The sequence below is a fragment of a genome, unplaced genomic scaffold, assembly GCF_019419815.1.
Source record: "Pyrus x bretschneideri cultivar Hongxiangsu unplaced genomic scaffold, Pyrus_bretschneideri_v1 Contig24, whole genome shotgun sequence".
Taxonomy (NCBI): Eukaryota; Viridiplantae; Streptophyta; class Magnoliopsida; order Rosales; family Rosaceae; genus Pyrus; species Pyrus x bretschneideri.
This window is the reverse complement of record NW_025999546.1, coordinates 4,570,860-4,584,892: the sequence shown is the minus strand read 5'-3', so window position 1 is coordinate 4,584,892 and position 14,033 is coordinate 4,570,860. Positions and strand designations below refer to the sequence as shown.

The 14,033-nt window shown below is 37.0% G+C and overlaps 3 protein-coding genes across 3 annotated transcripts; all 3 read right to left on the bottom strand.

The window, feature by feature from the left end:
* Positions 1–1,853: 1,853 nt before the first annotated feature.
* Positions 1,854–3,520, bottom strand: LOC103957678 (protein JINGUBANG-like). Its single transcript, XM_009369869.3, has one exon. It carries the CDS (start codon positions 3,430–3,432, stop codon positions 2,131–2,133), a length of 1,302 nt encoding a protein of 433 aa, XP_009368144.2. The 5' UTR covers positions 3,433–3,520; the 3' UTR covers positions 1,854–2,130.
* A 3,358-nt stretch (positions 3,521–6,878) lies between these two features.
* On the bottom strand, positions 6,879–13,170 carry LOC103957638 (putative disease resistance RPP13-like protein 1). Its single transcript, XM_018649955.2, has 3 exons — positions 9,286–13,170; positions 7,245–7,378; positions 6,879–7,127 (listed from the first exon to the last, which is right to left on the bottom strand). The coding sequence occupies exon 1, from the start codon at positions 13,025–13,027 to the stop codon at positions 10,691–10,693; it is 2,337 nt and encodes a 778-aa protein (XP_018505471.2). The 5' UTR covers positions 13,028–13,170; the 3' UTR covers positions 6,879–7,127; positions 7,245–7,378; positions 9,286–10,690.
* Positions 9,301–10,455, bottom strand: LOC125478373 (putative disease resistance protein At3g14460). Its single transcript, XM_048586526.1, has one exon. The coding sequence runs from the start codon at positions 10,453–10,455 to the stop codon at positions 9,301–9,303; it is 1,155 nt and encodes a 384-aa protein (XP_048442483.1).
* Positions 13,171–14,033: the final 863 nt, after the last annotated feature.

The following is a 14,033-nucleotide window of genomic DNA, read 5'->3' as shown; positions in this document are numbered from 1 at the left end:
AAACCATTGGCCCTCCTGAGTAATTTGGATTCTCTTCAAACCATTGGCCCTCCTGAGTAATTTGGATTCTCTTCAAACCTTACTGTTCAGGATCAAAGGACCAGGAAAATCGGGTCATGGAATAAGTTCATAGGAACCGCTTCTAACCATCTTGTTACCCTAGAATGAACATAAATCAATTAGATGGAGAAAGAGAGGCTAGAGAGTCTGTTAATGAGTCTTACTTGTTCCCCTTACTGCCCAACCTGAAAGCGAACATCTAATGCGTGAAGTCAACTTGAATGGTCTGAATTACCTGTGTATTGAGATGTGGACAATGAAATCCGGACAGTCCCTCCCTGAGTCTTGCAGCAACAAAAGCAGAATATATAATATTAAAGCGGTGTTCATGTATGCATGTTACAAGGAAGGCCCTCCCTGCTGAGCGGTGGTTGAACCAATAAATTTGGTGGTTCACCGCTTGCGGCTTCGATAAGTAGAGTAGCTGCTACTTAGACGAGCTCAAGTTTTCTTTTTATTTATTTGGTACTAATAATGAATGAAATTATAGAGGCAAAAAAAAAAAAAAAATGAAACTATAGAGGCATTCCTTTCATTTGTTAAAGCTTATTTTTTAAATGCGATGCTTTTCTGACCAAGGTTGTCAGCCAGGCGGAACGAAAGATTCTCTCTTACAACCAAAATATAGTTTTAATGACATTAGGGGTTCAATATGTCTTTAATGTTTGAAAAATGCATAATTTGTCGAGTAAATACTCGATATGTGGTGAACTACACAATTGGGCCATATTACGGGCGTTAGACCTAGATTCTGAGATCAGGAGATCGTAGTAATGTTTTTTTATCTTTGATTTAAGGGACTTAGTTATCTCACATGCATTAAATATCCATCAAATGAGACTTATAAGTTAAATATCTATCCATCGGTAGACACCATCTATGAAGAGGAATTAGTACCTGGAGACTAAATTTCACTATATGGACATACCATCACCGTATTATTCGGTCCCAATGATACAGTGTTAAGTTTCTCTTCGCATGACATTGTATCATTGATACAGGACGCCACAATGGTTGTATACATGCGCAATGAAAGCCCATTGTATCACTCAATCTCCTAATCAAAACTCCTTTTAGTCCATGCACCTTCAACAACATTCACTTCATTTTGTTAGGACAATAATTGCAATGCATTAATTGGTTGTTTTAGAATAATTGATTTGATAAAGAATAGAAGATGATCTTTATAAAGAAATAGTCAAGTGGAAGACACACAGCATCTATATGGTGCAAATCTAGAAAAGAAGAACTTGAAATATTATCAGTTTCATATAAAATTACCATATAATATAACATGTACCGTTCTCGTGTAGTTTTTATTTGAATGCATCATGGATGACAATTGATAGTGTGGCGACGTAGAATACTAAACTATATATCCAGTAGGAGAACCCTATTGGTGGGGTTTTGGGAATTAAACAACATCATTAGTGTTTTATGTTGCTGATCTAGCCCTGCCTACCATATTCTCAGATTCATCTCATAAGAATTCAGTCAGTTTTCAGAGGGAGGGAAACTCTCTTGTAACCAAAGAAATCACGTGGTGAACATTTATTAGACAAGTGGTGACTTCTTGAATGCGTACAAAATAGTTATTGAATGGTTCCTGCCACTAAGATTATGTCTCAGTTGTACGAGAGTTTATCTTCTTCAGCAGATGAGTAGTGCACTTTTGATATGTGACAAACATCCATTAGACTACTGATAGTTCTTAGGTATCAACTCAAAAACTGCAACACAAGTGATCACATATGTAACTACAAAAAATGTTACTGACTCTAAAACTTGTTGAATCATGAAAATCCTAAATACAATTGATTGCAAATGTATTCCTAGAACTTTACACACAAATCTCTCAAAACAAAGTCAAACAAAAAAAAATATATATAAGCAAAATATGTTACAACATAAACTCAAACCCAAAACCAACTCCAAAACATTTGAGGCTTCAAAATTGACCTTTCTCTACCTCTGTAAACTCTTTAATCTTTCTGAAACTATGAACAGAGTCCCTCTGCTTGAAGGCCCTGCAGACACACCATTAAAAAAGATGGGTGCTTCAAATGTATCCTAGCACAAAATAATGGGAAATTGCTCTGAACTTTTTACTGAATTGGTATCTTCCTCTCTGGTTTTAGAGGGTTTTGCAACCCACCAAACTCTCAAGCTCTTATCAAGTCCTCCACTGTACAACATGAATCCGCCGCCGACGTTATTTGGTGCTGCCTGCAAGCACTTCACTGGTCCTTCATGGCCGCTAATTACCCCAACTTTACATAGCTTACCGAAAGCCTCTCTCTTCCATATGCCGATGCTCTTATCCGCCGAGCCGCTGCACAGCATCTCCCCCATCAAACACATCGACAAAACCGCCATCCCATGTGCTTTTGTTTCGCAAACCAGCTTCCAACTTACCACAAGTTTGTTTTGAACATCACCACCATTAGAATTGCTATTACTCGCTTCCCATCCCATCACAAACCCGTCGGAGCCACCTCCATAAACCCATCTCCCATCCTCTGAAACGATCACGGAGTTAAGCGAAACATCCTTGTGCCCCTCCAGAATACCCTTCAAGCAATGTGTGCTCTTCTTCTTCCCCTCTTTTCCCCAAGCTTTGATTTTCCCATCTGCAGAAGCAGAATACACAGTCCCTTTACTTGCCACCAACCCGTTGATTGCGTCGTCGTGAGCCTTAATCGACTCAACGCACTTCAAATCCGAGATTCTCCACACCTTCAGAGTCTTGTCCCATGAACCAGAGTAAATCAACTCGTTATGGAAAGCCAAACACGATATACTATCAGCGTGTTCGATCCACAATCGCTTGTGATGTCTCCGAGTTTGGACATAATTACTCTGCTTCATGAACTTACCCAAATAGTCTTTCGTTGTTGGAAGCGTGTCGACAAGCCTAAAGACATTCTCCGACCTCCGCGAAACCTTCCAAACCCTGATCCGGCTGTCCTGGTGCGCTGTAAACACCTTGTTCCCGACAGCAACAACCGCCTTGACGCTGCCATCGCCTTGTCCAAATTTCGTGAAAGGCCTTAAATCCGGCTGTTGCCAGACTATGATGTCTTTGCCTTGTGAGGCGCTGAGGATGAATTCACCGCACAAGGCCAAGCACGAAACCGAGCCTACATGTCCGGGGAGCACCGCCAACGATCGATACGAGAAGGACCTGGATAAGGGTACGCAGGGGAATTGATACTTGACATGATCTTGGAGCGAAAAGCGGCCTGAATCCGGCGGGCTGTCATCGGCCTCGCTGCTGGTGCTGCTGCTGGTGCTTGTTGCTAATGCAGAGAGCAAGGGAGTTGTTGAGAGACGTTTGTTTTCTAACAGAGTGGAATTCATTGGATGAAACATGGTCAGAGAGAGAGAGAGAGAGAGAGAGAGAGAGAGAGAGAGAAGGAAAGGAGCGGATTAGGGGACACGGATTTCTTGGTGGAAAGATTAGGGACATGTACATATTTAAATGGGAAGAGAGGGGGAGGTGCAACGGCTACTTTGACATGTAGGGAGGAAAATTAATTTTAATCATGAAAACTAAAAGTAGGTTGCCATGGACATGGAGGGGACCATTCAAAACGCAGACTATACCCTTTCCTTTTTTATTGGGAGACTCGTTTAAAAGTGAGATTTTTTATGGAATTCTCGTCATTTCATGTTTTTTGTTTAATTTTTTCATGCCAACATTATAAAATTGTGACAAAAATATGAGTTGACGGAGAATCTATACAGAGTTCCATTTTGAAAGAGTCTCCTCATCATTTCTATCAGTCAAAATAAAATAAAAAAGAAAAAAAGAAAAAAAAGAGACTTGGTTGTAGAGCTTTTATTTGTTTATTTAATTATTTATAAATTTTATTGTGTTTAGAGGGTTGTTTGTTGAACAATCATGGCATATTCTAAAATAATGTGTCCCTAACCCCTAAGCCAAGGAAAAAGAAAGGAAATTAAATATTTTCTCATGCCGCATGACGCAAGAAACAACTTAGAGAGGAAAAAAGAAAGAAAAGATCTCTCATGGCGCTGCTCATGGGAAAGGGATATTTGCTTAGTTTTGGACTCCATTTTTAACTTATGACATTATTACGTACTTCCGACACTATCACTATTCAGACCACCAGGCTCATTTGATCAATGTAAATCACAGTTTTGGAGCTTTTTTTTAATAGTTTGAGTAGTTTGGTACCTCGACTGCTTCGTTAGTTGGACCCGTACTTTGTCAAATATCCTCCAATGGTCTCATTTGATCAATGTAAATCACAGTTTTGGAGCTTTTTTTAATAATTTGAGTAGTTTAGTACCTCGACTGCTTCATTAGTTGGACCCCTGCTTTGTCAATTGTCCTCCAATGTCTGCTAGATTTGCCAACAAAAACTTACGTACTTGATATCTGACACATTACCCGTCAAAGCTGGGAAAGTTGATGGCTTTGTTTCCACCATAAGCCACTATTTTATTTGTTTTTTGTTTTTTAAGTAAATCGATATTTTTACATTAAGAAGAAGAAGAGTTCGGTCAAGCCATATAATAGACATCTTAATTTGATGTCGAATTCGCCATCTATGAGATTTAAACCTAAGACCTCTCATTTCCAATTGAAGAGAATATCACCAGACAGTAATACTGAATGACTTTAAATTTATCTGTCTTAGACCATCTCCAACCCTTGGGTATTATATTATTAGTTTATTGTATTAAAAAAAAAAAGTAAATACGAGTTTCGTTTTTCAGATGTCATGATGATTAAAGATTCGTTTGTAAGTACTTTTAAAAGGTTGAAAGCGTTTTTATTAAAAAAAAAAAAAAAAATGTCCGTGGATTTCAAAAAGCACTTAAAGTACTTTTTGCAAGAAGTATTAGGGATGTGCTCCTTTTAGGAAGCACCAGTTATATGCTTATTGTAGGAAGTACTTCAAATGTTTTTTCATGATTTACTTATATTTTTACAAAAGATTAGTTCCAAAATATTTTCACAAATAACGGTTTTAGCTATTTTAAAAATAGTTTCAAACGAACCCTAAGAATTTGAAATGAGAGTTGAATTTAAAACACCAAAAACACGTTCATTTACTGCTCTATCGTTGATATCAAATTTAAAGGTCACTAGTCACCAGATGACCAAGAGAACATTCTGATGCAATGATGATACGACAAAAAGAATGAAAACATAAGCGTGAGGTGTATGATTGTTGCAAGTGATTTGGTTAAGCTCTAAAGCACTAGAGTATCATTATCTTACATGAATCACATGAATCACATTAATTCACAGCCAATTAACAACTTAATTTTGATTACTTAATTGTTTTCTTCTCCGACTAAGTGGAAATTACACAAAAAAGAGAGACAAAGCAAGATTAGGAGGCTAGAAACATGCATTTTCAACCTAAAGCTTTTGGTCTAAGTATATTAAGTTAAATGCAAAGCTTTATTAGCCGTTAGGTTTAATATATTGGACCACCACCCAGCTCTGATGATTGACCCTAATATATACCCAAAATATTACTACTTTTTCATTGCCCAAATATTAAACGCTTTCATATAAAATGGTCGGTTCAAGCTCTTACCTTTTGATTTATAATAACATGAACATGTCAATTGAATTTGGATACTTTATAGACTTTAGTGTCCAGAGCTTAAGAAATTTCGGTCTCTTAGTTTGTGTGAAAAAAAAATCAAAACTCTTAGTTTATGTAAAGTATGCTAGCAAAATAAGTTAATGAAGATCAACAGATTGAATTTGAATAGTCTGAATTGTTAGATCCTAAAACTCTAGACAGTGTGATGTCAATGTCAATTTAAAAGCGCTCTCTCTCTCACAAAGCAAAAGCATAATTAACGTTTAGAAGTTTCACATGGAACAATGTGTTTCCCAAGAAATTGGGGGAGAAGTCACCAGGAAAAGGTACGATTAAAAAACATGAAAGAAAAGAGAGAGGCAAAAAGTGTGTATAATTATAATAATATGAACAAACATAAATAGCCGAATGATTATGTTGGGAAGGTAGTTTTGTTTAAGGTTCAATGAGTACTCATAAACTATTCAGAAAGTTAGGCAGCCACTCTTAACATACACAATATTAAGCAAATAGAAGTATCATCGAACCTACCATGTAACATGTATTAAGGTGCAATACAAAGCAAACATTGTAGAGAATTAACTCGGATTATCAGAATTTAAAGGCAGCTTCTTATTGTTGAATATCTTCAGGCGTGCTAGTACGAGTTATTCTATATATTTCTAATCATTAGGTTGCATTAATGAATGGTATTATGTGTAATTCACGTAGCTTTAATTTTGCTTATACTGGTAAAATTCATTAAAGGCTAGTTTAGGGTTGCTGTGCCATGAAAAAAAAAAACACGTTTCCAAATGCAAGGTGGAACTACTTCTGCTTTATGCTGTTTTGAATCCATGATTTTGACAAAAAACACTTCTTCTTCTTTTTTTTTCATTCACCTAACACAATTTTAGCCCCAGTTTTTTTATTTTTTATTTTTTATTTTTTTTTAAAAAGCTGATTTTAAAATAATTTCAGCAATGCAAAATCGACCCTAAACCTTGGTTAATATTCCAAACCTTAATAGGATTTCCTAGCAATCCGTTGGTAATAATCACTTTGTATCAGTGCTTAATCACTCGTACTAGTATTAATCATCTCATTGGCTCGCTAATTATAACCTAATAGATCGCTAATTCGTTTTGAGGACGAGGATAGTGACATTATGGCGAAAAGTTCTACATAAATCCTTACTCATATATGTAAATAAGATGGACAACATTGTTAGCTAGTCTGCTGAACATGTGATTAAATGTGTTTGTGTATCAACTGGATTCAATGGCCATGAGGAAAATAATTGAACAATGGTTTAACAGATTATGGTAATATCATGCAAATAACGAAGACAAATCGTTGTTAATCTCGTTTAAAGTAAAACATTACGTGACATTCCGCATACTCTTCTCTGTTTTCTGCGTTCGATCATCTGTACGACCATTGGTTTTGTAATATGGAAGCTGCAGTCAAAACTTTTCTTGTATCCGCTTTCAGAAACTGAAAAACAATGACACCCGTCAAATTTGCGATTGCGAACAACCTTTCACAGAAACTGTTTGTGTCTTCGAACAAGTGAAGAAAACTAAAGGAAATGAGTGCAGACTAGAAATATACCTAAGGGAATACGCAGGTGATGCCCCTGAGGAGAAGCATCTGCAATCAAGACAAACACACTTCTGTGTTGAATCGAGATCAAGAAACAAATGCCAGCACACCGAGGCTTCTGAAGGCATAGAGCGAAAATAACCCTGAGAATGAGTAACCCTGATCAGTGAACAGCGATCACAAAATTATAGGGAGACTTGACATTAACTAATAACAAACTTTGACATATATGAGCCTACAGAGTTTTGCAGTTGTGTATTTACCGTTTACAGTTTTGGTTTACTATAAATTCTCCGTCGATGTTGACTAAAATAGAAATCAATCAATCTAAGGTGAAACCAGTATCACACAAATACAAGTGCAGGAATTTTGAATTACTACATGGGAAAAGAAATCCGGAAGATTGCGAACGGAAATTTTGGTAATCCTAGGTTGAGAACTACATCGAACTCTGTCCAATCGCTAGCATGTATGCAAACTTTTCCCTCACCCAACTATATAGAGGTACCAGGTTTGAACGCCCTAAGAAAAATTGACAAGTGCATGATGTGGATGATTTCTGATGCATGTTGTTCGGTAAGGGAAAAAAGAACTTGTTTCTTGTAGTAAAAACCAGATACACATTCTTTTGCCAACGATACTAGCAATGACAACAAGAGCATAAGAGAATTGCGACTACACATCCTCTTCCACAATAGTAGCTGAACTTCTTGCCAGCAATAACGGAACCACAGTCAAACATAATTAACAGAACAAACATCCGGATAAAGTTTAGCAGTTAGAGGGGTAAGTAAAAACATCCGAATATTTCTCCTGAATTTTCTTTACCAACTTAGGTGGCAAATGATATTCACCAGCACCATTGCATCAAAACACTTAGTAATTTGTACACTCCAATGTCAGAATTCCTCCTAAGTTGGGAAGATAAAGTTGAAAGAAAAGTTCGATTGTCTAGCAATATCCTTTTTTCCAACATTGAATTAGGTATCTGCTAAAGTTCCAACATGGGCATACCTAAGAAACACTAGAAAGACACGACAATGAATTTGTTCCATGTACAGGGAAACGGCCATTAAAGGAAACAAGTATATATCAGTGCATACAAATAGACCAAAAAAGTCACATTAAAGTTTAAACAACCTGGAGTAAAAGTTTCTCCTCAGTGTCCTAGTCAAGAATGCAGAAGTCTTCTAGGGTAATAGGGAAATGCCAGTTAGTCCTCTACAAGATTCCCAAGTGCTAAAAGAAAACATGAAGCATAACAGTATTACAGTGTCCTAGTATAATCTTGGTCCCATCTATCTGTGGTCGAATTACTCTGACGAGTGATCAACAGCAATTTTTTAGGTTGGTGTTCTGTTTAGCATGTTTTCTTAACATCACGAGAAACAAAAATTCATAAACCAAATTATACTTACATCAGAATACTTGGTAATCCATCTGAACATTAAGATATGTTTTGGAAATTATGGCTCACATGGTTAAATCCTCTTTCTTTTTAAGTTCTTGCCTTATTTAAAGACATTTTATGGGTGTAAGAAAAACATGAAATGTATACGGACCTCTAAAATAAGAACTAGAATTCCTAACCGTTAAAATTAAACCTGATCAAAATTGAAAATAAGATAAAGAACCAAGATTTTTCGATGATGAATCCTGTGTACAGCAGACTTCCTCTAAGAAGTAGTAAGCATATGTGAGGCATAGGATAAACAACTAACAGTTTGTTCATGTTATAGTCATTGAATTTCAAGCAAAGCAACATAATAAATAATTTTAAATTTGGATTGACACATAAAGGAACATAAACAAGTGACAAATTAATATCCGAAGGAACAACTCACAACTAAAAATGAGGAAGTAGTTGACAGGAACATAGCATTAATGGACTGAAGGATGAAGTTAAATCCACTAGTAATTAAACATCAGGTAGTTATAGATTGCATAAATAGTTGAAAGTGAATAAGTGACAAGAACTAACAATTTTCAGATTCCCTACTAATATTGAACCATTCATAAACTTCAAAAATCGTATTAGTGCAAGAAGTACCTGAGAGAGAGTCGATCAGTTTATGAAATCGAGCCCATCAACGGTTACACGAGTGATGTGAGAAATCTTGAGCCAATCTTCCCCTATCTCTTTCTGGCACCTTTGTGTCAGCAAAGGACATTTATTGATATCCAAATGAGAAAGAGAAGTGGGAAGGCCTTCTGGCAAGCATTCGAGCTCATTACACTCATCAATGAACAAATGTTGAAGAGCGGTGAGGTTTTGAAAACCCTTAGAGTCCAGGATCTTAAGATTTGGACTATTGAAGATGCAGAGAGTAGTCAAAATGGTAGGCAGAAGCCCCTCCTCCGGAAATGATACAACGTCTTCACATTCGTCAAAGCTGAAAGCCAAGTATCTGAGACAGATGAGCCTATCCAGACCCCAGTGCATGCGGTTGGCAATGAGTTTTTTGGATCCAAAGATACGCAGCATATCCAAATTTGAAGGCAGTCCCCCTTCAGGAAATGACTCTAGTTCAGAACAATACTCTAGGATTACAGCCTGAAGAGATGAGAGACTAGTGCACATATGTTCTGGCAACGACCTCAATTTATCGCATTCAGATATATTAAGCACTATCAAGTTGGGGGCGTACAGTCCTCCATTGGGAAAAGATACAAAATTTGGGCAATTAAATATTCTCAAGGAACTGAGGGACAGGATTGTAGGGCTTTCAGAATCCTGGGAATAAGTAAGGGATTCCAGATTCCTACAGTCATATAATTTGAGCTCCTTAACCTTTGGGAAGTAGTCCAGCAGGATAGACTTGGTTGAATCACAGCTACTCTTTATCTTCAATGTTTGAAGGAATGCATAGCAGTGATTTAATGGAGATAAGTTCCAACAATTTTTTATTTTAAGAACTCTTAAAGCATTGGCCAGACCGTCACAAGGAAATGGAGTAAGAGATGAGTTAATACCGCTAGTTTTCTCTTCAAGACAAAGGTTGTCTTTCACAGAAGGAATCTCCAAAATGGCCCCAGTTCTTGGAAGTGAACCCAGAAGTTGCTCGCATCTCCTTATCTCAAGTGTAGTCAAGGATGGAAGATACTCAGGTAATTTCTCTGTTAGCTTGGGACAATTTGTCAGATAGAGCTGACAAAGATGAGGAAAAGCTCCACCTTCTTGGCTACTTCCGAAATGAGACCACTCTTGCCACCCCAACATATCTCTGAAGAATAAAACTGATAGAGATCTAAATGGCATAACAATATTACCATAAAACTCAGGCCCTATCGTCTCTACTTCATTTAACCCACAAACATAAAGCGTGACAAGGGAGGGTAGCTGCCCCAGTGGTGGCAAGGAGCAACAATGTTTACAATCTTCGAGTTGAAGAGAAACCAAATTAGAAAAAGAATGATCCCCTAACCAATCCGGAAATCTTGTACCCCCATAAAACTTAAGACTCAGGGCTTTCAGGTGTAGTATGAGGCTGGAGATTATTAAGCACCTCTCTATCTTTTTGTGAATCATCGGTCTCAGCTCCCCATATCAAAGCTAGTCCGTCAAGGTGCTTATTTCTCATATTGGCTACAAAAGCATCCTCAGAAGTCACAATATTATGAAGCCCTGAAATAGCAAGTGTACCTACTAACTGAAGCTCTTTCAACACTACAATGCTAGGTGCAGCTTGTTTGCCAACAACAAAGTCACTCAATGTGTGGAGATCCTTCAACTTATCCATATGTGGTGGCATCTCTTTTAGATTGGTGCTTCTAACATCAAGATGGCGCAAGTTGATGAGTCTCCCCAAGTTGATCGGCAACTGAGCAAGTTCATCACAATTGAACAAGAGCAACGTTTGTAGATTATACAAAGTACATATCGTTTCAGGTAACTTTTCAAATCTACTGTATGACAAGTCTATATACCTTAGGTGTTTCAAATTGCCAATCCAATAAGGCAACTCCTTGTTGTTACAATGAGATAAAGAGAGCACTCTCAAACAATACAGTGTTCGTAAGAGATCATGAGGTACCTTGTTGAAACAGAAAATATTCCATAATGGTCCAGGTTTTATTGCTAGGAAGGTGCGCAAATACTTGGCTTCGCATAAAGCTTCAAATTTATCAAAACCAGAAATCTCCTCCTTTGCAGTCGCATGAACACCTACACCAAGTCCTTCGAGAAAGGGGCTATTCTGAGTGTATGAGAAATGACGAGTCTTGCTTGAAACATTATTGAATGAGTCACTATCATCCAACCTAAAACAAAATTCTCTTGATACAAACTTTGCTAAATCATTGATAAGGTCGTGCATGGTAAAAAGTGATTGGTCATCACCTGAATGCTGAAAAAATGACCTCGATATTAAATCATCAAAGTACATCACTCCAACGTCTTCCATCATTTTCTTTCTTTGGGGTGACAAAAAACCTTCAGCCATCCACAACAAAACTAATTCTGATTTTCCGAATTTGTAACCTTTGGGGAAAATCGAACAATAGGAGAAACATCGTTTTAGATGAGAAGGAAGATGATGATAACTTAATCTCAAAGCTGGAAGAATAGTATACTCATCTTGCAAGTCCCATATTTCACTCTTCAATATTTCATCCCACTCCTCGTAACTTTGTTTACAGCGCAACAAACCCCCAAGAGACTTTGCAGCTAATGGAAGACCTTTACACTTCTTAATTATTCCGCTACTGATTTCTTCTAGAGTTGGATGCACAGCTGAGTTTATCCTGCCGAAGGCATGCTTGGAAAATAACAACCCGCAATCTTTTTCAGATATTTGGTTTAGATGGTAAGCTGTGACAGTACCCATCATTGATGCAACACGTTGGTTACGTGTAGTCACAATGATCTTACTTCCGTGTGCGACAGACTCAAAAGAACACCGCAATGCATCCCAGTGAATATAATTCTCGTTCCACACATCATCATGAACAAAGAAACATTTCTTTCCCGTCAAAGCCTCCTTGAGTTTAACTTGAAGTAGATTCAAGTCCGTGATACTACAAGTTTGTGAAATGACTGACCCATAAATAATTTGAGTTATTCTAACAACATCAAATTCTTCTGAAACATAAACCCATGCCTGCAAGTCAAAATGTTGCTTCACTCTAGCATCGTTGTATACAAGCTGCGAAAGGGTGGTCTTTCCGATGCCACCCATTCCCACAACCGGAATCACACTCAACTTATTGCCATTCGCATCATCGGATAGCAATAGCTTCACAATGGCCTCCTTGTCCTCATCCCTACCGTACACACCGTCCTCTTCCACCAAAGAAGTGGCAGATAATCTTGATTGTGGTCGCCGATTGGGAACACCCTCGTTCAAACCAAGCACATCTTTCTCATTTACAATAAATTCTAACCTCCCAAGCATTTCAACAATCTTGGGTTCCATTGTTTTGTCAAATTCGTCAATCCAAGTGGAACTGGAGATCCCTACCTGACTTTTGCTGCTGCTGCTTTCGGATTCATCGCCTTCGAGCTTTCGCCGCAGAGCTTCAGTCTTGATCTCATCCAGCAGGTCGTCTGCAGCATAAAGAGCATCTTTGAGTTCGTCGAGCCACTCCCTCACAGCTGGGTTGTTGAATTGCTTCTCCTCCGCGTCATTGAGCACAGAATTAACTGAAAGCAGCTTAATCCTCAACTTCCTGAGCAGTCCGCTGGTGATCTTCTGTCCGCGGATGAAGTCGACGACGGGACGGGAGGCCAGCCTATCAAACAAGACGGAGAGAAAGGAAGAGAGAAGAGCGCCGCCCACAACGTCCATCGCCATGGATTTCAATCTTCCGATGGATGGGAAGTTGAAAGATTGAGAAGAAAATGGATTCCGAATTTCTCAGAGAATGAAGAATAACTCAGCGCTGTTGCAAAGCTTTTTGTTTTTCAAATGTTGACTTGACTCGGCGGGGTGAAAGCATGCTTCCTTGAGAAATTTTTAGTTGTGACATCATGTGTTTTTGTTTTTATACTGATGAGAAATTTTATATTTTAAATTATTAATTTTTTAACATACATAATTTATATAACGATATATGGTATATCATTTTGTGTGAAATCACACTAAAAAAATTTTAATCGTTCTTTTTTTTTTGAACGGAACCTTTGGGTAGGAATATTTTTAACTTTTATTTTGATATTTCAAAATTAATTCAGATTGAATCACAATTTTGAAATTGAAAATTTTAAGAATCTTCTTAATCGAAGTAGTCTCGAATATTTTAAAATATAGTTTAAAAATTCATAAATTTTATGGGTTTTTTAATACTCTCGAACTTTTTTGGTACATAAAATATAATATTTTTTTTAATAATATACTTACATGTAAATTCAATTAACTTTTTGGTACAAATAATTTTTACTACGGTATAGTGGTATTCTTCTTGTAAGTGAGATATCTTATATTCATTCTCTCTAAAGGTGAATTTGGACCACATTATTGCTAGTCTATTGAGAGTTTAAGCACACCTCCTTCCATTAATGTAAATAATATTGTTTGTTAAAAAAAAAAAAATTGGTATACTAGTGTGCTTATCCTATTTAATATATATATATATATATGTGTGTGTGTGTGTGTGTGTGTATGTATATATGTTTAAATTGTTACAATGAACATAAGGTATCCAACACTAACAATAAAATACTATGTTGATTACAAAATACATAATTTGAGTAAATAACTATAAAAAAATCAAAATATTTCAAAAAAAAAAAATTATTGAAATAAGTTCAGAATTTTCGGAATCTCTAAATGCATTTTAATTTTCATAACAATTTTTCAA

Coding starts and splice junctions, on each gene's coding strand:
- LOC103957678 (XM_009369869.3), bottom strand. CDS start 3,432: ATGTTTCATCCAATGAATTCCACTCTGTTAGAAAACAAACGTCTCTCA.
- LOC125478373 (XM_048586526.1), bottom strand. CDS start 10,455: ATGTTGGGGTGGCAAGAGTGGTCTCATTTCGGAAGTAGCCAAGAAGGT.
- LOC103957638 (XM_018649955.2), bottom strand. CDS start 13,027: ATGGCGATGGACGTTGTGGGCGGCGCTCTTCTCTCTTCCTTTCTCTCC.